The following is a 25,813-nucleotide window of genomic DNA, read 5'->3' on the forward strand; positions in this document are numbered from 1 at the left end:
TATTTCCAAAAAAAAATGCGTTTGGAAGCAAGCTATTCAGATTTTGGCCTAACTGTGATGTCACATGAAAAATTTAAATAACCCCAAACAGAGTTTCTCCACCCATGATTTGGTAGCTAGGTTGGACGAAGAGCTGGTATTTTCAAGTGACGACTGGGCAAGACGGAAACACTATCGGACACCTGGGAAGTTATTTTAAAATTTGAATGTCTTCTGTGAACATACCCAGTTCTGAACAGCACCATAACTACAGTACCTAATATATTTAATCAATACACAAACCAGACTAAGCCAACATGTTTTTTGCAGGTTATGAACACATTTCAGGAAAAGCACGGTGTGCCAAAGTGATCAATTTCTATTAATCCGGCTGCAGCATTAGGGTACAGTGACATAATGAATTTGTAAAAATGTGACTGCAGGCGTGTTTTTGATAAGTTTAATTTCCAGAAAACAATGCGGGCAAAATGTGAGGTCACGTCTGTTAGTGTTATCTGTTAATGTTGTCAGGTTGAAATGTGAAGTTACTCTAAAAGGTCTTATATTTGAGTAAGACATATGCCATGCTCATGAATATGTTTTTTACTTAACAATGTTTAAATAAAAGATATTTAAATCACAACTGCAAGATGTAATAGCATCATCAAGTATCGGTACTGGGTATCAGCAAGTACTCAAATGTTAGTACTTGTACTCAGTGATGGTCTAAAAAAAGTGATATCAGCATATCCCTATTACTATGCATGCCAGGCCAGTAGTAGGCAATGATGTCGATGATGAAACAGCCTTTTGACCCTTTTGAACACAAACAGTGTTGTGTTCTGCCATTGTTGAGTGCACATGGAAATGGTAATGCTGTTAGTTTAAAAAATGTCGAGAAATTTGAGACACATTTTCAAACACAGGCCAAAACAATACCATACTTTATAGTGGAAAAATGGCAGCTTTCACAAGTAGTGCAAAGGGGCTTAAGCTTGGGGATACCAAGGCTCAGCAAAGCGCCACAAGTTCAGGATACAAATGGGGAGGAATCACATATAATGGGTTCATTAACACAAGACCTGTAAACTTGACAGGGCTAAAGCTGTGGAGGCATCAATATAGCCACTGAGCCAGTAATACTGCACTTCAACCAATACAGCTAAAGGTGACAGTCCCCTTGAATCAGCACTTTGGTGCTCCATTCCATTAACCGTCTGTCTGTCACTCTCTCTGGTTCTCTTTCTGCCTGGTAAGGTAGAGGAAGTCTTGTTGGGAAGCAAAGCTGTTGACTTAATAAGGTTCTGAGAGGGACTGCTGCACACCTGAGTTAAGAGACAGGAAATGACTCACCTTTTCATGAGTGGATTAAAGGAGGGGAAAAACAACCAAAATCAAGACCACGTCAGCGCAAGAGGCAATTCATTCATGCCAAAGCTCGCCTGTTCCTTATCTGTCCATTGGACTGTTTTTAGGCAACTAAAACAAACAGAAGTGTGAGCATGCAAGATGGCCCACAACATTCACAGAAGAGACAGGCAGTAACAAAGAAGCATGACCTCAACAGACAACCACGCATTCCTCAGACTGGCACCATTCAATTATGACCCGAGAAGGCATCCTTTGCTTCAACATGAATATTCTCTACCAAAGCTAAGAGGATTATAAACTGGATTTTAAGAAACTGTCAATTAACTGTCATAATACCTCTAGCCTTGAACTTCTTTGCATCTCCCTACTTCATCCCATGATGAAATAAAAAAAAACATTCACACGTATGCGATGGTGCACAATAAAAGTGTGTGTTATATTATTATTATCATTATTAAGCTTGTGTTTAGTCACACATATCATAGAGAGACCATTGCTCATGCTCACAATGAAGGAACAAAAAGCCGATCATGAATAGCAAAGACCTGTTATGAAATATTGGACTTTTTCGGCAAGAAGATCAAAGGCAAGCTTGGCAATAATGGTGTTTTTTTTAAAAAAAAAAAAAAAAAAAAAAAAAAATTTAAAAAGCAGTGTTGAGACCAGACAAACACGCCATTGTTGATGCTGTGGCATGGGAGCATTTGCTGTGTCGTCACCAATTGGTCATGTGGTGTGTCGGTTGGCAAAAAGGCTGCCCAAGTCAACAGCAGTCCCGGAGTGATGAAGTTATTAATGCTTATTTTCATTAATTAATGGTAGTGTCGTGTTGCGTAATAGCCTGTCCATACAGATTTGATAAAATGATTCTAAGAGCTTTTACGGCATCTCTAAAAAAAAAACCAAAAAAAAACGAAGCTCATTGAAAGCTTTACGTGCAGGCAGACGTACGGGACACAAGTGGACCCTATACTGACAGAATATGTTTGCTTTGGGCACTTAATATAATGTTAAGACACTTAACTTTACATTAACTTGTTTTGCAATATAATATTAAGATAATCAATATCATAGTGTTCTTATTTAATCGTTATATTTTTCATATTCGGCACTAAAGTAATGACGAAAGATTCTCACATTAGCTCATAACTTGCCTTGTGACTCAAATATACTTATACTAATAATTATATATTTTATGCCTGTGTTACATATGGTTATATGTTACCTTTTATAGTAGGCCTATTATCGTATACAAATTACGAATGGGATGAGCCTCATACTTTAACCAAATATCCAAATACACATCACTTAGAGACGTTTAGCCATCTGAACAACTTCCAATCAACACCTGAATGAATTCAACTTGTATGCGTCAAGAGACTTGTAGACTTTCATTAAAACTTTTGTGTCAGTCTATATTAGAAGTTTTCGATCATATACATCGCCTCAGGTCAGGCCAAGTGTACGGATTTGGGACCTATATGTCTGTAACTTCGGATTTAAGGCAAATCCTGGATGCCACTGTCGTACGGAAGCTTTGGTGCATATATTTGCCTGGTATCAGCTGGCAAACTTGCATGCTCTGATAAAAGGTCACCAAAACTAAGTTTCTCAGCCAATATGATATGGAAGTGGTTGGCTCTTTTGCAAATCAATTTCACGCGCATGCGCAAAATTACATCACAATGACGTTTCGCGAATGCTCCCATTGGTCACGTTATGAGGGCATTACTCACTCACGTACAGTGGAGCAACACACGCTGCAGTCTCTAGATTGGTTGACTTCCATGTTGACGATGGAAAAAAAGACGTTTTAAAAGATAAGATTATTATGCAGCACGGATTGTTGTGCTAATCTGATTTGTTTAATTGCTTAAAGAGTTACATGCTGTCTCGCTTTTTACATAGCTGACACAGCTATTAACACGCCTAGTCGCCTACTAAACTTGTAGTGGAAATGCAAGCCTCATTGGACTGTTTGGGGGATTTAAGCATCCAAAGAGCATGCTCTAATGTCATCGCTAATAGTGTTTACATCCCTGCAAGGTATCTGCCGATTATGCTATGCTTCGCAACAGCTTTTCTCCACATTTTCATGCAATTTGTCATGAGTTTTTCATCATACATAAAACGTAAGGCCAGTAACCATAACAACCCTAAATAATAGACTTTACACCGATTTGATCGGTATCGGCCGATAATTAGCATTTTATGCTGAACGGCCGATTGGCTTTCATGTCATAATTCGCCGATCCGATCAATGTCATCGATCGGCTCCGCAAAAGACACTTACTCCGCGCCGCTGTCGCTTATGAATCCAAAAGCTGGTTTATTTTTAGCCTTGTCACGTGTCGTGGCATAGTACTCTATCTGACGGCCAATAAAGTGTTTTTTCAATCTTGTCAGTGAAAAAACACGTCGGTGTGGGACTATTTTGCGGTGTCTCAGACAAACAACACGTAAGTTATTTGCAGTCTGTCCACAACTGAAGTATGTCGTGGGGAACGTCATCATGCTTCAACAGCAAATTTGATCGAGCACCTGAAGAATGTACACAAGGAGGAGCATGCCGCGTTCAAGCAACGCACCGTGGAAAAACACAAAAAGGAAAAGCCAAATGGATGCAAACTCTGGACAACACCCATCCATGTTGTAGTAATGTAATGTTGATTTGACCTAAATTTATGTCAGTGGCCAATCCTTGAACGACCCGTAGAGGTCATTGATGTTTTAACTTTTGTCTAAAATGCTAGCGAATACTTTTGAAGATACTCAAGTATACATACAGTCCACAAGTATATATAAATGAAAAAGTCATGTAAATAGACATTGTGATGGGTGTGTGTTATGGTTGTCTCGTACACACCTGCTCCTCAGAGCATCTTCCCCACCTGTGCCTCGTTTACCCTAATTACCCCATGCATTTAACCTCGTGTCTCATTCTTTCTGGTCGCCAGTTCTTTGTACCTTGTTGTCACGTTCCAGTATTGTTTGTTTCCACATCACCGACTCATAGTAAGCCTAGACCCTGTTCAGATAATTGACCTTGCCTTTTTGCCTCACGTTTTTTGGATACTGTTGCCTTTGCGGATTGCCTGCCTGTGTACCGACCACTGCCAGTTTACTAAACCTCTCCTTTTGAAACTGTCCATTTGAAATGGAGTCGTGCATTTTGGGTCCTGTCCATTTTTCGTTCATGCCACACATTGCTCCATCTTGTGATTGGATCGGTGATCGGTTATCGTTTTTTTAAAACTTGCTGATCGGTGATCGGCCCCAAAAATCCTGATTGTGTAAAGCCTACTGAATACCAAAAGAAGATTCCCCAAATTTAAATCTGACAAATCACCAGCAGGGAAAAATATCAGCTAAATAATTATGTTTAATTTAATCTAGGTAGGCACTGCCTGACACTTCAGGCAGTCTAAAGGGCAATGATAAAAACAAAACAAAAAGAACCCAGCTTCTGTCACAAAGACCAAGTATTCTTAATCACTGTCACCAAATTAAGATGAGAAAGAAAGCACTTTGATATCCAGTGAAAGACTTGGGTCCTCATTCTCTCTAAGGACCCCTTGTTCTATTATTGTGAGCTTTGAAGACAAAAAGCCCCTGTGCAGAGTGGCAGGCAGTATGACTGCTACAAAAACTAAACTCTTGTCTCTCAGCATGCGAAAACAAAACACTTTTGATTTGAATGTGAGCTTGTCCTGCACTCAGTAGGTCTGTGCTACTTGGGCTTAGTTTTGAGACAGTCAGGGACGGGAAATCCTATCCATTCCCCAAAGTCCCCATTGTCTGCTGTGTGTCCTTGTCCACCGCAGTGCTGGTAGCAACTTTGATGTGCGGCATTTGTAGAAATGTGGCATGTCATGCTTGTATTGTCATATTCACACCAGAAGAAAAAGCTTTAAAAATAAGATGTCAACATCCAAACTACCTAGCAGTCATCTCTATTATATACAGCAAGCCTGAGCTACTATAGATATGTACTCTTCCTTAAGGCTCTTACAGGGATACCGGGCATCAAGCATTGAAGATGTTATTCTTTGATGTATAATGATAAATGTCTTAACTGCGCACAGTACCATTGCCAATACTCAAAACATTTCAAGTCAATCAAGTAGAAAGCTGTCCGCCGTCATTCAGAACATGATAGTGCCTGAGGTCCTGCAATGGTGAGAGAATTTGTCATTTAACCAAAACCCTTGGGAAAAATATGCCCCTCAAGTGACACAAAACCTTACCATCATGCATGATGTGTGACAATTCAGCATACGTTATGAAAACTTCATTCAGTTCCAACAATTAACTTAGCATTTTTGTTGCTTTTTATGACACTTATTCCAAAAGAAGGACCGCTGTCATGGATGTTGTGTGATTAACCCTGGTCACTTGTTATCCAAGTTAAGGCATCCATCCATCCATTTTCCACACCGCTTATCCTCACTAGGGTTGTGGGCATGGCGGAGCCTATCCCAGTTGACTGGGCGAGTGGCGGTGTACACCCTGAACCGGTCGTCCGCCAAGAGCTGGGCACATATAAACAAACAACCATTCGCACTCACATTCACACCTACGTGCAATTTAGGGTTTTCAATTAACCCACCATGCATGTTTTTGGGAGGAAGCGAGAGTACCCGGAGAAAACCCACTCAGGCACGGGGAGAACATGCAAACTCCACACAGACGAGGCCGGATTTGAACCTAGGTTCTCAGAACTGTGAGGCAGATGTGCTAACCAGTTGGTCACCACGGTGCCTTAAAATAACACTTGTAATGTAAATGCATACATGATACAAAAAAAAAAAAAAATCTAAATGAAATAAAGCTTCACCTTAAAGTTAATTACCTTGTCTCCTTCTTTTCCTACTAGTCCCTTTTTGGGATGTGGGAGGAAACCGGAGTACCCGTAGAAAACTCACACAGGCACAGGGAGAACATGCAAGCTCCACACAGGTGAGGCCGGATTTGAAACCGGGTCCTCACAACTGTGACGAAGATATCCTAAGCAATCGCTCACCGTGCCGCCAAGTTAAGGCAGTGTGGTTTTATTTTAGTTTTACAACTTAATTTTACAGTTCTGTGACATTTAAAGGGGAAGTTTGAAATTTTGTTTTGTTTTTAATAAACCACCACACCCAAGAATAAAGAACCTAACAGAAGGCTTGACCAACGAGGTGTCAATCATTTGCCGTGCACTCTTAGCCACACTCCGGTAACCCCCAAGCAGCTCAAGCAGCTTGGGTTCTGTTCTTCACCCGTCTTCCTCCAAACCCCTGGACCTTAATTCCTAAATGAAAGGCACACTTTACTTTCATTGGAAAAGAGGACCTTAGACCACTGGCCAACAGTCCAGTCCTTTTTGTCCTTGGCCCACTTGAGACGCTTCCTACGTTGGCTCAGGCACAGAAAGTGTGTTGACCCGAGGAACTATACAGTTGTAGCCTCATCTTCTGGATGAGTCTGAATGTGGTGTTTTTTTTAAGCTGTGACTCCCACCTCATTCCACTCTTTCTGGATCTCTGCTAGATTCTTGAATCTTCTCTGTTTGATAATCCGCTGAAGCCCACGGTCATCTCTTTTGCTGGTGGATCTTTTGTCCTTCCACGAGACTTTCCATTGTTATGCTTGGACACAGCACTATGTGAACAGCCAGCCTCCTTAGCTATGAACCTTTATGGCTTACCCATCCTATGGAGGGTATCAATGATGGTTTTCTGGGCAGTTGTCAAGTCTGCGTCATATTGAACCCAACTGAGACAACTGAACCAAACTGAAGCAATTTAATGACACCTGAGGAAACCTGTGGAGATGCTTTGAGTTTAGTAGATGATTAGTGTATGACACTCCGTTTACAACATTTCTTCACAGTATTCTATTTTTTTGAATTCTTGTCTTTTGTGGATTTTTTGAGCTGGAAGCCCAAATTATGGAAAAATAAACAAATAAATACTTGAAATTATTTAAATTGTGGGCTTTGAATCTATAATCTATGAGACTAAGTTTTTGAATGGAATTATGGAAATAAAGAAACTTTTCCATTATATTCTAATTTTTTGGAAAGGTTCTGTATACCGATTGGCGACATATACACACCCGCGTCTTCCAAAACAACAAATAAATATTTAAAAACAGCCGCTGTAAATAAATACTACTGCAAAAGCATAGAGAATTTAATATGATGTAAATGTGTTATATTACAGGCATTGCCATAATTAAGTAAAGAAAATAATTGCTGATAGCCACCAGCAGAATAAAGCAGTGGTTACCAAACTAAATATAAAGAGCTTTTTGTGAAATAGCTACAGTAGAAACTCAGTTCACCAACACCCCTGTTCACGGATAAAATTTTCACACAAATAATCACTTCAGTTCAACAAACTATGCTTCAATTTGCGAACAGTCACACCATTACACGCTGAACTCTCAGTTACGCTTACGTTCACACAACGTGAATAGCGTTTGTTACGTGTGTCTCGTATGTTTACAAACAAATGTTTACATATGTTGGGGTACAGCTGCCAAGAAAATGAAAAGCACAAGTGATTATACTATTAGGAAGCCCTGGAAAGTGAGGCTGTAACGGGTGCATAATGCAGCTGGGGGAGCAATCGCCCTGGTGCAGGTGGTAGGGGTTGAACCACTAAAATGTTTTTAGGAGTCAACTATAATGTGATGAAATTCAAGTTGAAGTTGATTAATCAATGACGCTGTTGATATTTTTTCAGCACAGTCCAACCTGTTCTTGCGCCACGGGCCCATTTCACATACAGACAAATTTCGACCGACCAGCATAGAAGCAAATTTCTGTTTCTATTTTACTTGTGCTTTTATTGTATTTGAAGTTATAGACATGCATTGCAATATTAGTCATTCAAACTGCTCTAAGGGCTAGAGGACTCTGCATATTTTTGCACAATTGTCAAAACAAAAACAAAAATGTACTGGCATTACCAGATAACAAGCAACCCTTTATTGCTCAGTGACTGTTTTTCGTCAATGTCTTTATGCCCCAAAAGTATTCTCTGTCAATTGACTGACTGTTGTCGTACTAGAGCGGCTCCAACTACCGGAGACAAATTCCTTGTGTGTTTTTTGGACATACTTGACAAATAAAGATGATTCTGATTCTGATGCATATCTTGAACTTCAACTAGACTGTGCTACCCCACAACGAGACTGTGCTACCCACGGTTCGCGCTGCCCGTTCGCAACCTCGCCAATGGCTAATTGAAACAGGATGTGGCGAAGCGAATATTGCCCACTTTCGCCATGCTGACGAAACTCAAAAGCGGTGGAACGGTGTACGACTGGTTAGCCTGTCTGCCTCACAGTTCTGAGGACCCGGGTTCAAATCAGTCCTCGCCTGTGTAGAGTTTGCATGTTCTCCCCATGCCTGCGTGGGTTTTCTCCAGGTACTCCGGTTTCCTCCCACATCCCAAAAACATGCATGGTAGGTTAATTGAAGATTCTAAATTTCCCGTAGGTGTGAATGTGAGTGTGAATGGTTGTTTTTAAGTGCTCTGCGATTAGCTGGCGGCCAGTTCAGGGTGTACCCTGCCTCTCACCCGAAAATAGCTGGGATAGGCTAACGCGCACCCGCGACCCTAGTGAGGATAAGCGCTACAGAAAATGGGTGGACGGGTGTGAATGTGAATGGTTGCTTGTTTATATGTGCCCTGCGATTGGCTGGCAACCAGTTAAGGGTGTACTCCGCCTCTCGCCCAAACTCAGTTGGGATAGGCTCCAGCACGCTCGTGACCTTAGTGAGGATAAGCGGCACGGAAGATTGAATGAATGAAAACTCAAAAGCCCTTCCTGATAAAAGTTAAAGTGAGTGTATTCATTCTGCCGTGTGTGAACGGTGCAAATTGTTTAGTTTTCCCCTTGCTTCGTAAAATGCTTCAATTCGCCATTTAGCCACTGCTGGCTAAGCATTTAGGCTCACTGGCTTTCCCCGCTGCGGGGCGTGGCACATTGGGGAAGACCAGACGTGATGCCGCTTGGTGCCCAACAGAAGCATGCATATTTCTTACCACGACATACGATTGAAGTGTCGATGGTCAATGTGTCCTGCAATTCACATTAGTTTTTGCAGCTAGCTAGCTAGCTAGCTAGTCATTTGGGGGCCCACGGCAAACATAGTCACGGCCTCCCCCCGCCCCAATTATGTAATTAGACCACTTTTTCGGGCTTTTGAAATCTGTTCAAGTTATCTGACAGATAAAGTTAGCCTACTAATATTTACCACCAAAGATTTAGAATATGAATGTTTATCTTTATCGAAAAAGTTTTAATCTGAGAAAATTCTATAGGCTATAAAGTCCTTAAGATCCAGAGGTTTATCAGATGATAAGTGAATCTATTTAACACTTTTACTGTAATTGATAAGAACATTAATCAATATTTAATTTCGCTTAGAATTTTAACCCATTTTATACTCACATCTTGGTGATGAAAAGCATCACTCGTTCGTGTCACTCAACTTTATCTCTATACTCGGCTGACACTGACAGCCTACTACTGCTACAGACAAGGGCATCATTATACATTATTACATTTTTACAAGGCATGAGGTTAAATCAATAAGCCAATATTCTACAGTCATTGAAGTTTTTTCTTTTTACAATTCAATACTAAAATAAAGATTTGTTCTTCATATCAATTCATCATAAAGTTTAGGTGCGGCCTACAGAAAGGAGTTGTTTATTTGTTGGCTATATCCAATGTTGTGTTGGTCATACTATACAATAATTTATTTCTTCTGTTTTGAAAATAATGCCGAAGATAAACTTTCTTCCGAAAAATCATATGCTAAATAGGAATCGCAATATTTGTTTAAAAGAAACTGAAAAACACCCTCCCAATTAAGAGTATTTTCCCCTATTGTTGACAAATTCTGACAACGAAGATGGAACTTCATGCCGCTGCCCTTCTCGTGGTCCTGCTGGTAAAAATACGTAATTTAGCAATTAGTCGACTTCAAGCTTTAAACGTCGATGCGAAGTAGTCGATTAATCGGTTAAACCCTTAGCGGACGGGTTGTTCGGCACAGCTCTGACACCTCGGTGGGAGGCTCCTGGCTTGGCGTCTCAACGCGGCATGCTCAACCGTGCCCGGGGACCCGCCATCCGCGTGTAAGGCTACTTGGTTGTAGAGCTGGAAAGAATGAATTCTACTTCAATTAACCTTGATGGGAAAACTCACATCATATTCACAAATAGAGACTGAATGAATTAAGTTTGTGAACTGAAATTCCATTTTATGTATTGCAAAAATTTGAGTATCTATGTATCACCGAGTCAAAAATGTAATAAAATGGCAATGGGAAAGTAGTACAGTACACCGAAGACTGTTCACCAGTTAATCGACGTAAATCCAGCATTAGAGTCCACAAATACTTTTCATCTTTCAGTGCATTTTTAAACTCTTCTAATTCATGTCATGTAGGAAATCATGGACAGCGGTAATCCCATTAATCTCCCACAAAAGGAGGGCAAACGTTAAGATATTGCAAAAACAATCACTTGGGAGAAATCTTGAGTGCATGAGCGTTATCTTGTAATGACAGAAGGTGACCTAAATTATTCACCACCGGATCAAACGATGCATTCAGCTTGCTGAGTGTGCTGTAACAGTAGACGTGAAGAGACAGGATGCAAGTAAGCATGACAAAACCACTCGCTATTGTAGCGACACCCTCGCGGTGGCTCCTATAGTGAGTTAATGGAGTGGAATCGTTCCTAAACCTCCGCAGGGGAAGATCACTGTTAACCAAAGCGACTATCAGATGCAGGCATCTAAGAGGGAAATCATAACCCCGATAAACAATCGCCCAAGGTAAAAGCCTACGAAAATTGGGCTTCCTCAATAACATTGTCCCTCCTTGTGGCATCTCCAGGTCACATGCAAAGTAAGCACAAGACAGAACTTGCAGTGTGGTTTTAATCGCACATCTATGCGAGGTCATCTCTACAGATCAATAATCGGAACAAACAATAGGAAAGGAACACAAACCAGTGAAGAGTGAATGTTATTTCCGCTAACGTCAAACGAGCACGACCCTGCTTAGCCAATGCTAATGAGCTGCAACAAATATTAAACCAATTACACACACACTCAACGCTTCCAAAAACACTTAAGGCATCTACCTGAATGCTTCGTGAATATATTGATCGACGGGTCAGGCACGTTGATTGCAGTAGTCCTGCCCGGCGGTGTACCGGTGTTACTGCCGGGTTCTCGGGGTCTCCTCCCGGCGACGCTTGCCCGGTTCCCCTTGCCTTGGTGTGCTTGGGACGCGTGGGGCTGTGGCGGCTGGAGTCCGGTCGATGTGCCCTCACCGACGCGGCCTACCTGCTGTCCCATCCCGGTAGTTTGTCGTAAGGACGTTCGGGACGAAGCGAGCAAATCCCCCGTGCGCCTCTGGCTCACATTCCCCTGCGCTGGAGGAGCCTGCGTACCGAATAGCGTTCCTCAATCCACCCCTCCTCCTCCTCCTCCTCGCGCTTCCCTCCGCTAACTACCGTATTAGCTCGCTTGGCTAAGCAGCTAGCTGGTGTTAGTAGCGATCACAGAAATCCACAACTCCCCGGGTTTTAAACATTAAACTAACAACCCCCGACGCGTGACAGCGACCGTCTTTGCTCCGGAGAACCAGGCGTCGTCCGGGCAGAAGACGAACGAGCGAGAGTTGCTCAAATATGGAGCTTTTTTCAAAATGCTGTCGCCGTGGTCCGGCTGCTGCGCGCCCCTTCTGACGCCGCCATCTTTACCGCAGAACACAAGATGTGTTGCACAAGACGGCGGGGGGTTGGCCGGGGTTGACTGTTCCCCCGACCGTCACCGTCCACCACATCTCCGGTGCTAGCGTGTTCCGACGGGCACCAATAGCCATAGTGTCTCGTGACCCCCAGACTCCTGTTTAATACTTTGTCCATATGGTGGTCAACACAAAATGTTCAATTAATCCAATATTGTTCAAAAACACAAAATGTTCAATTACATTTGTGTCTCTCTATAACTTTCCAATTTAAATATTCAGAGGTGTTCTATCGACAAAAAAAGTGTCATATGTGGGGCCCCAGATATGACATGGGAAAAAAATAAATAAATAAAAAATCGTGCTCATTAATTAGTACTAATGAGTTTCCGCCCCATGTCGCGTTTGTGGCTCCGTACGTATGGTACATGTGTGGGAATCAAGAAATAATTTTCAACCAATAGGATTTCTAATTCAAATTCTACAAACATGCTACAATTTGCATATACCGAGAGGAAATGTACACATGCACAAAACTTCCATGCTCCCAATTTTGTGGGAACAGTTTGGGACTGTCCTCTAAAGCACAAAGCAAGGTCCAGACAGACATAGATGAGCGAGTTTTGGCGTGGAAGAATTGGTCTGGCCTGCACAGAGACCTGACCTCAACCAAACAAAACACCTTTGGACGCAGTAAGAGCAGAGACTAAGAGATCGGCCCTTTCATCCAACATCAGTGTCCTTCTGGAAGAATGGCCAAAAATTCCAATAAACACAATCCTAAACCTTGTTGAAAGCCTTCCCAGAAGAGTTGATGCTGTCATAGGTGCAAATAGTGGATGAAGAATTGGATGTCACTCCAAGCTCATACGTGAGTCAATACTATTTAGTGTATTCTATAACGACAGTATGTGAAGTACTTTGCGAGTCCTGTGAAAAATGCTTTATACATCAAACTTACGCAAGAGTTCAACAATGAGTCAAGTTATTTTTCCTTTACTCAGCAAAGTTCAAATACAATTTTTCTCTGAAAATGGAGTTGTGCAAAAAGGTCACATGGCACTATTAGCTAATATAAGCCAGGGAAATGTCACTCTCTAAACAAATGAAATGTTGATCCGATCAAATACGTCCGTATATTGTCCATTACTGTAATAATAAATAAAATCATTAATTACCGCGTTTGGTTTAAATTGGATAATTATCAGACTTCAACGCGGGTGTCTAAAATTGAGTTCAATTAAATTGAGGCAGTGAATACTTAGTAACAAACGTTCACTGTTATATGTACATACTGTAATATAAACTATTATAAAAAATAAGTATTGATGAACAAAGGCGCCAGCTAAGTTCCAAACCAACCTTTAATACAGTGCCACCTTGTGTTCATATAAAGGTCAACAAGGCTTGCATTGCTTTTTTTAAGACTGACTAGAGAATCTCCCATTTAGTTACATACGTCCTCCTCGCATTGAAATCCATTACAATTGGCAACATAAAACGTGCTTGAGAAAATGTCAACTCTGATAGCAAATTCAAGAGGAAAAAAACAGAGCTTGCCCAAATGGAACATTTCATTCAAAGGGCTCATTTGTGTAAATTAGCCCTTACTACTGAATAACAATCAATATTGTTCCAGTGTTTAAACATTCTGACAGACTGCAGCCACATCGCTGAAAATAGTGCACATATTTAGATAAAGCTCACGTGAAGGATCAAATTTCATAATTTTCGTCTAGTTAAAGTTCAATGTATGGCCAAGTCAGTTCGAGTGACACAGAATACATTGAGTTGATACACAATATATTGCCATTATGTACAGTTGATATTTCTTTTTCAAATATAGTTTGAATGATCCAAGAAACCAAGCACCTCAGAATGTGGAATGCCAAACAAACAAAATGACCTTTACGACAGGGATGCAATTGCTGGCTTTGTTAAATATTAACGATTATTGCATGTGTCAATGACTGCCACGATGACAAATGCCACTCTCATACTGCCATAAGGCGTAACCTCACAGTAGATCAAGTCAAACGGATTGGGAAAGATGTGTAAAATAGTGGACACACATAAAATATCATATTAGCTTGCAGTACTTCTTCCTGGATGCATTTTGAACACCCAAAAAAAAAAAAAGGCATCAGTTTTGTTTGGGACTAAAGAACATTTTGTCTTATCAAATCTCTTCCATACATTGTTATGACAAATCAGTAGTGACTGTAGTGCAATAAACTAAAATAAACACCAGACAGCAAAAGTTGGGACAGTAACAGAAAAGATGGTCAATGTGTCACAGGTGCTGTCTGGGTCACAGCCTATTAGTTGGTCATCATACTTTTCTTGCAGGTCCATGACCGAGGCTTCAGTAACTCAAGAAAGGAAGGCTAGAACAAATATATTAACAATTAGCATTTTCTGCAAAAGCAATAAAAAGGAGGCATACATGAAGACAAAACAGATGTACTAGTCAGGAGATACCTCTTTCAGGGGACAATAGCGCTGCGCATACCACTCCTGAGAGTACAAACAGATGATGAGACCGTGACCCAAGAAGAGGGACGTCCACATGATTATGTTCCAGATGGGACCTTTCCTTTGGTCGTGAAGGATGAAGTTAAACATCACTGTCAGAAAGTGAAGAGAATTGACCATTTTTCATGTTCTTCCAGAGGAGGAGGAAGAAAACAGGAAGCTGAAAGGTGCATTTGCATCTTACTTCCGAAGCACATAAACAGGCAGAAGAGGACTGGATAGAAGAAGCCGAAGCAGATTGCCAGGATGTACTCGTGGACGACTGCAGACAGTGTAAATACAAACAGCATGGCTGCTGTTCGGAAGCGCTTCTGGGAGATCTGGAATCATAAGAGCCAAGTCAAAAACACTAGTGACAAGCTGGTATGATTGGATCCATGTTGAATTACATTACCAGTAGGGATGCACTTATGCCACTTTTTTCAGACCAAGTACAAGTACTGACATTTGAGTACTCGTCGGTACCTATACTTAATAATGCTATTGCATCTTGCAATTGTGATGAACATTTGTTATTAATCCAATACTGTTTAAAAAAAAACATAAAACAAAAACCTCTGAAACATGGCATGTTTCACCGACTGTTACAAGGAAGTACAGTGTAACCTTTAAAGTTAAACACCTCTGACATCATGCAATTCCTAATTTGACCAAAAATGAACAAAATATGCCTCGAAAGGTGCCTATGCGATGAGACTCCGCTATGTTACGCTACACCTTTAGTTATGCTTTTGATAACTTTGCATTCCTCGCAGTTATGCTTTTAGTTTTAATAGTAACTACTTATTGTCGCAATTGTATGATTGTTAAAAATGCTAAAGTGTTACTGAGAAATTCCCTGTACAGTTGATAAAGGTTTAATGGTGATGACAGTTAATTTCAACTTCCACATGACGAAAATTGCAAGTTGACCAGAACAGACTTTAGAGGTTCCACTGTACACTTAAAGCCATTTAATATAAATATGGTAACAAAAACGATAAAGATTTCAATACTGAAGTGCACCAAAGGCAGACAGACCTACTTACCCATAGGAAGTCTCTATACACATAGTGAAACAGCCAGTCATGAACGACTACATTCCAAGTACGGTAGTAGTTGGCAAAAGATGTTGAGTTCCACCAATCCTGTGAGGTGCAATTAAAATGAATTAGTTTGACCACATATCACACACAGGAACTTAATTTCAAGAGAGCGAACAGAAGGTGCGGCACCTTATAGAACATCCTATCACCGAAACGAAGCATCTCTGCAAATGCGTTCAGCCAACAGTGGAGGAAGGCAAAGAACCCCAGGAAAAGAACCAACACTCCTGCAAAAATCAACAAGGAAAATAAACTATTAATTAAGTGTAGCTAAGGCAACACTACTTTTGCTAACTGTGTGGCTAAGTATACACGGAACAATGAGTGAATGACCTTACCAGGCAGAATGGAGTTAAAGACACCCAGGACCATGGCCCTCAGGTCAAAAAACTGAAGACTGATGCTGCGGAACTGAGGGATGCAGAGCCGCACAAACACATAGTATGCATAAAACAGACAGCCCAAGACCTGTGAGGAAAAAACAATTTGCAACTATAAGTAGGCAGAAAAGTCTCGTTTAAGTCAGTTTGTAAAAGTGCAAAGAGGGATTGGTACTTGTAGTAACTTTGTGGCCACATAGCCCCATCTGATCATTGGATTCCTGCATGAAAAATAGAAGCCTGTTAATTTACAAACTCCACGTTCAATTATTGATGCTATTTCACAAAATGTATGTGTTGTTTACCTTGGGTATCTATCTCTGTAGATAAGTGTGGGTGCAAACAAAAAGTAAAGATACTGAGAAACATGAGGGACCACTGGGCCTGGGCCTGTATGTGACAAGAGAGACTAATTAAAATAGAATTAGAAAAATAAATGTAGAAAGATTGGTTATGATGTACTGTCAAGCACTAATTCACCCATACATTCATAATCAAATAGTAAATTCAGTAGCTAGTAGTACATTTAGCCATTTTATGACATATTATATAAAATAATAGATACAGTATATAAATGTTGCATGTGATCTCAACAGCTACAAGGAAGGCAAAGTCAACATTCACTCACTGGAAACTTCATTAAGTCCACATTCAGTCTACTGAGTGCTAATCGAATAAAATGTATGAAAAAAAATAAAATTAAATTCTAAGAAAATTCAAAACTTGACTGACATGGTCAGAGATGTATTCATTTAACAGTGTGTTTATTATTGTGTTTCTTGTTTGCATTGCTGTAGAGATTCACTGGGTCTTACTGAGATCTGTTTCTAATATTGTGGTTGCCTCATTGAGCTACACAAGCGGCAAAAATATTAGTCTAAGTCTGATGCGGATTTTAATAGCTAAAAGGACGCACATAAAGCTTCCTTCAGTTCTAAGGAAACAAAATGTATTAAAATTCTCCATAAGAACAACATGACCTGATGAGATTTACAGTAACTCTGACATAGGCATATGGACAATTTAACTGTTCAATCTGGATGAAACCACAACTTTTATAAAAACAAAAAACAAAAAAAAACAAAAAAAGATTACAATTGGACAGATTAGAACCACAAAAGATTGTCGTGTTAGTGGTTTAGAAATGCACCACGCACAGAGCTGTTTCTAATGTGGAGCTAAACAATAGAAAAGAGAGAATGGAACCTCTTGAGTTGAATGCTGCTAAGTTGCACTTTTTGGTCACACAAAACATGGAGTTCAAACTACATGCAAATGCGCAACGTTGCACCTTTGTCATTAAAGTTACAATTGTTTTACATCTTAATATTTCCAGTGATTAACTTTTTTTTTTTTTTTTTAAACTTGTCTTACAGTTACGATTTAAAAAAAAAAAATATTTCTACACAGCTACTAAAGGTTTTATGACAGCAATATTGTGGCCATCATTGTCAAATTTTATAAACATGGAATGCGCATGTCAAAGGCATCTAAAAATCCTAGACAACCTATTCTACTGCCCACACTGATATTCTCAGGGATAATGTTCCATTTGCGCTATTTAAAATCGAGTTTTTAGGGCAAGTGACCCAGTTCGTAACAATACGGTAATGTTGCCCCAAAAAGGTAATTTTTTTCCGACATTAAAAAAAATTAAACAAAATTCAATTTCAGCGGAACCCATCATCGGATTTTCAAAATTCTTGGTGTTGAAGTGGCTATTCCAACCAGATTCATTAATTTCCTGTCATTTTTTGGGAACTCGTCACGTTGTTACTGGAATAGATTATTTCTACCTACTTAAAATTGGTTCTGATCTCAGGAGGAATCAAGAGATTGACCAGTTTAGCAAATGTATTTTAAACCTCTGATTGAGCTGCCATTTAGTTCTACACATCAATAATCATCTTGGTAAATTAATATACTGTACCCCTGATATCGTCAAAACTAAGCGTTATTATAAAGTTGTTTTTTTTTTTTTTTTAAATGAAACTCATGTATTGTCCTCATTCATGTTGTGGGGACTTACTGGACTTGTCTTTAGCCCAGGCCAGGACTCTGGGTACATTTTCTCTTACAAAGGAGTGCGCTTTCATCACGAGTCTCACCTGGAGTGAACAATGGACATAGCAATTTCTGTAGTTTTGTTCAACTAACATCCGATTTCTGTAACTTAACTGCTATACATTAGGAATGTCAAGAGACATGGAAAATACCTGTTCCAAGATGACAATGAAGCACGAGGCTGGGGGCAAACTGTTGACTACCACCAGATATGTGGGTAGAAAACCAAGGCCCAAAGATTGGTAGAGAAGGAACATGGAGCCAAACAAAAAGCTGTAAAGCCTGTGGTGACTGAAAGAGCCAGACTGGGTCCGTGTCCATAGCTTGAACAGGGGATAGGGAACCACTAAAACAGACAGGAACATAAAGATCCATGTGCACACTACAAGAGGGAACTGTCCAAATGCGTAGACCAGCAAGTCGAAATCTAGCACCAGTCTGAAGAGATGAAGGAGACAGGACAAAATTGTTTATAACAAAAGTAAAGCCAAAAAACTCCATAATTTGTTATGTGAACAGTCAAACCAGACTTATATATTACCTGCCTTCATCTATGAAATCAACCACTAGTGTACTGAGGATGAAGAGAATGAGCAGGGCAATAAACATGTGGTAGATGGTCTGGATGTGGTTCACCTCAAAGAGATCGCTGTGGGGAAATAAATAGACTGGAGACACTTGATAGCAAGGCACAAGCGTTAGGTGGTGGCGATTTCGCCGCTTACTCAAGGAGGGACCTGCGGTTGACAAAATGTTTGCCCTGGCCATGAGGAGGTGCGAAATGCCTGGAAGAAGACATGGTGAAGTTAGTAACACCTTTTTTTTTTGTGGTACTAAAAGACATTTAAGGAGTCAGGAAAGTAAATTTCACTTCATGGAGGAACATCTGCACAATAATGACATTGCTACTATTGATATTACTACTACTGATAGTGCTACAATGCAAACAACAACGACAATAATTAACATATTGTGACATTACCTCTCTAATCAATCAAAACGGAACATTAGTATCTTTAAAAAGCACAAACGCTTCCGTTGGAGCCAAGTATGCAGGTGTACCTAATAAAAGTGTTCCGTGACTGTATACATGCTGTACTTTCGCACCTACCCGAGTATGCTCCTCTCCTTGTCTGACAGAGGGGATGAGAAGACAGCAGGCATGGGTGCAGGCTCCAGCCTAGCCGACTCCTCGATAAGACTGTCCAGGAAGTCATTGACCTGGTTGTTAAACTCACGCATCAGGTCTTTTGTCAGGTACTGAGGAGAATTAAAAGCACAGGCAAAGTCACTACCACCGTTGAAAGGAACTTCACTCAAGTCTTTGCTTACATTCATTCATTCATCTTCCGTTCCGCTTATTTCTCCCAAAATTAGACATTACGGGGAAAAACGAATAAAGCAATGTGAAAAACATAATGAATGCATACAGATTAAAAATGAGCGTATGTCAATTTTAAAAACAGTACCATGATTCACATCGAAGGAAACTTAACCTCACTTTTTGGTTTCCTGAACAACTCATTCAAATTAGCACAATGAGCCTTCCCCAAAAACAAATGACTGAACTTCTAACCTCTGCTTTTCTTTTCAGTTGTAGCTTCTTGCTGATCATATGCTCCACCTCAATTCCCCCTTAAAGACACACCATATACACTTTGTGAGTATGCAGGGTGATGAAATAAACAGTTCACTGGAAATGTGTTCATTTGCACATCAATCCATCCATCCATTCTCTGAGCCACTTATCCTCAAGTGTCACGGGAGTGCTGGAGCCTGTCCCAGCTATCATCGGGCAGGAGGCGGGGTACACCCTGAACTGGTTGCCAGCCAATCGCAGGGCACATAGAAACAACCATTCGCACTCGCATTCACACCTACGGGAAATGTAGTCTTCTATCAACCTACCATGCATGTTTTTGGGATGTGGGAGGAAACTGGAGTGCCCAGAGAAAATTCACGCAGGCACGGGGAGAACATGCAAACTCCACACAGACGGGGCCGTGAATTGAACCCCGGACCTCAGAACCGTGAGGCAGACGCTCTAACCAGTCGCCCACCGTGCCGCCTTCATTTGCACATTTTAGCCAAAAAAAAAAAATAATCATTTAAAAAAATATATATTTATATACAATACAGCCAATACGACTGCATAGCCAAATGACATGTGGGTCAATTTGACTGCATTTTACAATTGTGGTAACATATACAAACAGGCAGTGATGAGTTTACTTAACGTTCTTACATAATTTTTAATGTCAAATTCAAGCACTTTCACAATCAATTTTATTAAATTTTAATATTATCCTGCATCCTAGGGCTGTGATAAACTATTATTTACATTGTTTTACAATACCATTTCAAGAGTTGACAATGCTATAAAAACACAAATATGGTTTTACAACTGCATGTGGGCTATGAAATTAAAAGGAAAATCTCTTGGGTTCATGCACATATCTATCATTATTTCTTAAAACTCACAAGTGCACAGTCAAGTTATACTGTCAGGTATAAAAATATTTTGTTCAAAATCAAAGCAAACACACCATATTTCTACAAAAAATGTTTGACGAAGTGCATATTCATCCATCCAATTATATAGTCCTCGTCCACATTAGGGTCATAGGTGAGCTGTAGCCTATCCCAGCTGACTTTGGGCTCACTTCATTTTAGGGTTGCGCCATATTTTTTGGGCGGCACGGTGACTGACTGCTTAGCACATCGGCCTCACAGTTCTGAGGACCAGGGTTGAAATCTGGCCTCACCTGTGTGGAGTTTGCATGTTCTCCCCTGTGCCTGCGTGGGTTTTCTCTTCGGTTTCCTCCTATGGGCCCAAAACATGCGTGGTAGGTTAATTGAAGACTCTAAATTGTCCTTAGGTGTGAATGGGAGTGCGAATGGTTCCTTGCTCATATGTGCCCTGTGATTGGCTGGCGACCAGTTCCGGGTGTACTCTCTCTCTCTCGCTCACCCAAAACTGGGATTGGCTCCAGCACGCCTGCGACCCTAGTGAGGATAAGTGGTACAGAAAATGGTTGGATGGATATTCTGTTTGAGCATTCTCAATGTGATATACAGGTGGTCATATAATTAGAATATCATGAAAAAGTTGATTAATTTCAGTAATTCCATTCATAAATTGAAACTTTTATAATCTATACATTAATTTCACACAGACATGTTTCAAGTGTTTATTTCTTTTAATGTTGATGATAACTGACAACTAATGAAAAACCCCAAATTGAGTAGCTCAGAAAATTAGAATATTGTGGAGGTGCAATATTGAAGACACTTGGTGCCACACTCTAATCAGCTACTTAACTCAAAACACCTGCCAAGGTCTTTAAATGGTCTCTCAGTCTAGTTCTGTAAGCTACACAATCATGGGGAAGACTGCTGACCTGACAGTTGTCCAAAAGATGACCACTGACACCTTACACAAGGAGGGTAAGACACAAAAGGTCATCGCTAAAGAGGCTGGCTATTCACAGGGCTCTGTGTCCAAGCACATAAATGGAGAGGCAAAGGGAAGGAAAAGATGTGGTAGAAAGAAAAGTGTACAACCGGTAGGGATAACCGCATCCTGGAGAGGATTGTGAAACAAAGCCCATTCAAAAATGTAGGGGAGATTCCCAAGAGTGGACTGCAGCTGGAGTCAGTGCTTCAAGAACCACCACGCACTAGTGTGGACTGAATAGGTGGGGTGGGAAATAAATAAATACAATAAAAAAAAATGGAGCAATGAAATGCCAGTATTTTGAGAACAGTTGCCTGTCAGCAAAGCACTGAGAAAAATAAATAAATAAATAAAAATAAAAAATAAAAACCTCCAAAAAAAACCTATGAACTAGTTCATTTTTGGACCGGTGAATTATGTCAAAAAAATTGGAATTATGAACTGTTAACTGAACACCTCATTTTTGGAATGATGAACTGGAGTTTGAATTAGTTCATGTAGAAATTGAACTTTCCCAACACTGATCCTATATTATTTCACATCGCAATATATATAATCGCAGGTTAAAAAAATAATAATTAAAAAAAATCACAATGTCATTTTTTTCCAATATTGTGCAGGCCTACGTCATTTTACCGGTAAATAACCTTTGTGTGCAACTTAGTCCATTATTTCCATTTTCCTTAATTGCACAAACAGTTCCTCAGAAATGTTCAGACGTTTTAAAGTGCACATTTCATCAGAATAGATAAGAGTCTTGTTGTTTATACAGGTTGGAACAACTACAGTATTCGATCCCCTGCTAAATTTTTAAGTTTGCTCACATTTAGGTACCCACACATGGAGAGGCCCACCTTAAAGGAAACATACAGGAACCTTTCAATACATTAGAATTGTGTCTAAAGCTTAATTTAGTTAGGTAGTTCAATTCAATAAGTGAAACTCATATCACAGATGCACTACACACACACACACACACAGTGAAATATTTCATGATTTTTTAAATAGGTGGAGGGAGGCTTAAGACCTCTATAACCGCTTCATACATCAAAGAGCATGTATGATGGCTTTATGTTTATGTTCCACATACATTGAGGACTGATGATAAAATGATACCATCCCATGTCAATGAGCTATAAAAATATATAGTTTTTTTTAATTGTGTGCAGTTTGTATGGGGAATTTGCACCCCCTTGTGGAGTCTGCCTCTGTAAGAAAGATGCCGGGTGGAGAGCAGAAAGATTAAAAGGTCAGAGGACAAAGATGTTAAAAGGTTTTCTTGAGAGCTCGAGAACCCCTTCACAACCCACATCTGCCATTTCGAAGTGATTATATAGCAGATCTACAGCAGTTAAATCAAATATGATTCAGAATGCACCTTCTGAAAGCATTGGATACACAGGTGGGGTTAGGCAGAGGCTGAAACCAGCTGCGGTGCCAACAAGTTTTTCCTACGGTCGTCAGGACCTCAACTGCCAGCAAGAGAACTAAATATTGCAGCCGCCACGGTGCAGCGGCGAGCGGCGCAGACAAAAGGTGAGGATTTCCTTGTGGAGACCTACGACTATTATGGTAACTATGCACTGGGCAGTAGAAAGAAAAGACCCACGAAGTACTTTTCAGTACTGTCGTCTGTACTTTTGCCTATATGACAAACCAACAGACACACGGCAAAGACTTTGTCTGCGGCGTGTTACAAAGCTATTCGAGCGAGGGGCACACAATATATAGGAATACTGCCTACTATGTAAAAGCTTGTGCCATGTCACTAAAACATATATGAATATATAATACGTATAGTCGTGCTAAAAAACATCTGCTATTTCAAGCCATGACTGTATAAAAAGACATGCTTTTGACATACCGTCATATTGACCCAGTGGCCACTCTCTTTTTCTGTTGTACAGCTGCTACTTGGCTGCTTGTCGTCGTCACTGTCAGGTTCCGACCTCCTGATCGGCTCAAACATGTACCCTTTGACGATGCTAAATCAGTTGGATGCTCCTGTACGTCGAAATCCTCCTCCTCCTCATATTCCAAGACGTTGCTCGCCATTGCGTATAGAGTGTAGCGCCCTGTGTTTGCCATTTGCAACATCACTTCCGGTAGTATCCACAACCTGGTGTTTTGAGCTTCGGGTATGTTGGGAGAGTGCTCAATACGCGTAATAAAAACCTCATTTCTAGCTAAACTATCGTTGACAACTTGGTGGAAGTGACGTGCATGTATTACATAACATAAACAATGCAAATATGAATTTTAACTGACCCTATAACATTGTAGTCCTTTGACCTTTAATGTAAAAGACGGAGCAGATATAAAACAAGGACATCACAGACGTTTTCAAGGAAGGCAAGACAACACTTTCAAAAAAAAGTAAGCGTGCTGACAAACAAAGCCAAAATTATTGGATTAAGGTTCCCCTAATTTTTTTTCCTTTTGTGAAATGCAAAAATGGTTTTCTTAAATGTAGTGTGTTTCCATTATTCTAATTATTTGTTGTATTCTATTTGTTTATAATGTAATGTATTTTAAACAAAATATAAAGGGCCAGTCCAGCTAGCAGAGGGTACATAATTAACCTTAGCATTCACATTTTGTGATATTTTTGTTTGGCGGTATACTGTGACATTGTTTCTAATGTAAAATATACATCTTGGCACAATAAAGATTGACTGCCAAAATCAACCATAAAAATTTGAGATTTACTTCTTTGTTAAGTGATCAAACTTACAAATTCAGCAGGGGATCAAATCATTAATCCACTGTTAAGTGCTTCCTACCATTGCTGCTGATGTGACTGTCTCCAGTGGACTGATTGTGTTCCCCTCCTCGGCTACACTCGCCATTCACTGGGCTATCCGGGTCAGAGGAGGTGGGCTTTTTGGGAAAGGTTCGGTGGCGGAACCGGACACTGCTGTCATCTCCATTCTCCATCCTAGAAAGCAAAAATAAAATAAAATTAAAATTTAAAAAATACACACAAAGTTGAGTTTTAGACTCACATGTCACATTGACTACAAGAATTTGGAGGATTTTGAGTGACACACAAAACGAACCCAGTAAGTCAAGTGAATCAGTTTCACATGACTCTACCGACGCCAAGCAGCTCCGAGTTAGCACAAAGTCAGTGAGCTGTCGGCTGTCTCAGACATTTTAAACACGAACATCCACTTTACTGTACTGTAAACGCCATGACGCGGGACAGCAAGTGAGAGCGAGTTAACTTAGCCAAACTATCGTAGCCCGACAACAGGTTCAAATTCGATATTGATGGAAAAAGAATTAAAACGCTCACGTGAGAATTACAGTCCAGTCCACTCCTCCCGACTCCACTGAGCGTCCACTCAGCAATTGGTGTCTGTGTAAACTGAGCGACACTGCACACCTTCTCCACTGTGTCAACAGGAGATGATGAGCCACCAGCTTGACGCTGATTGGCTGAATGTCTTTCCCTCTTTTTACGTCATCAGCAGCCGCGGCAGTTTTTTTTTGTATGGAGCGACAGATGTGCAATTGTGCACAACGAAATGAAATGACATTAAAAAAAGCCATGTTGCATCACTCAGGGTGTGTTATAAACAGTGGTTGGAAGTATCGAAGTACAAATATTTGTTGGCTACTTGAGTATTTTTTTTTTATCTGACTACGTTTTACATTTGAAAACATATCTGTAGCAACGCCATAGGAACATGTTTCGATGGCATAAAAATAGCTTTTTTCTTTCTCTCAGTAGGAGTACTACAAAAGTTAAAAGAATGAATATTTTTGTTTACCAAACTATCAAAACAGGTATTGCATATAATTGACTGTAAAAAAATAAATAAAATTGCACCTTTTTACATAAGGACTTTTCAGAGTCTGCACTTTTTTTTGTACTGGTACTTAAGTAAAGGAGTTGATTCAGTACTTCTAATTTTATTAGAGTATTTCTTTACACGATTATATACTTCAACATAGTGTGAGGACTGCTACCTTTGGTTAAAAAATAATTCAATTCTGCCATCCCCAAGTGGTATTTCCTCTCCCTGTTGTACTGTACACAAGAGAAAACACGAGTATTCAGAAATAAAGCATCAAACTGTTACACAAACACGGACACGCACGCATACATTAGTCTTACAGCAGTCCTTTATCTGGCGGCAGTCTATTATAAAGGGCTTAACAACTTTCAAAC

General features: G+C 40.2%; 2 protein-coding genes across 4 annotated transcripts in view; both read right to left on the reverse strand.

The window, feature by feature from the left end:
* Positions 1-12,382, reverse strand: part of abl2 (c-abl oncogene 2, non-receptor tyrosine kinase) — a 43,989-nt gene extending 31,607 nt beyond the window's left edge. For both annotated transcript variants that reach the window (XM_061778860.1, XM_061778859.1), the window contains exon 1: positions 11,505-12,382. In XM_061778860.1, the coding sequence (XP_061634844.1) occupies positions 11,505-11,721 (217 nt within the window). In that variant the 5' untranslated portion in view covers positions 11,722-12,382. The remainder of the gene's footprint in view (positions 1-11,504) is intronic.
* A 1,079-nt stretch (positions 12,383-13,461) lies between these two features.
* soat1 (sterol O-acyltransferase 1) lies at positions 13,462-25,063 on the reverse strand. Of its 2 annotated transcripts, XM_061778866.1 has the most exons (16): positions 24,935-25,063; positions 24,420-24,574; positions 19,756-19,814; positions 19,291-19,439; positions 18,905-18,964; positions 18,721-18,828; positions 18,332-18,617; positions 18,145-18,223; positions 16,421-16,505; positions 16,291-16,336; positions 16,074-16,203; positions 15,865-15,962; positions 15,679-15,777; positions 14,835-14,970; positions 14,597-14,742; positions 13,462-14,502 (listed from the first exon to the last, which is right to left on the reverse strand). In XM_061778866.1, the coding sequence occupies exons 2-16, from the start codon at positions 24,571-24,573 to the stop codon at positions 14,437-14,439; spliced, it is 1,701 nt and encodes a 566-aa protein (XP_061634850.1). In that variant the 5' UTR covers position 24,574; positions 24,935-25,063; the 3' UTR covers positions 13,462-14,436. The 2 variants fall into 2 exon arrangements, with proteins under 2 accessions (XP_061634850.1, XP_061634851.1); XM_061778867.1 differs by lacking the exon at positions 19,756-19,814.
* Positions 25,064-25,813: the final 750 nt, after the last annotated feature.

The sequence above is a fragment of the Phyllopteryx taeniolatus genome, chromosome 7, assembly GCF_024500385.1.
Source record: "Phyllopteryx taeniolatus isolate TA_2022b chromosome 7, UOR_Ptae_1.2, whole genome shotgun sequence".
Taxonomy (NCBI): Eukaryota; Metazoa; Chordata; class Actinopteri; order Syngnathiformes; family Syngnathidae; genus Phyllopteryx; species Phyllopteryx taeniolatus.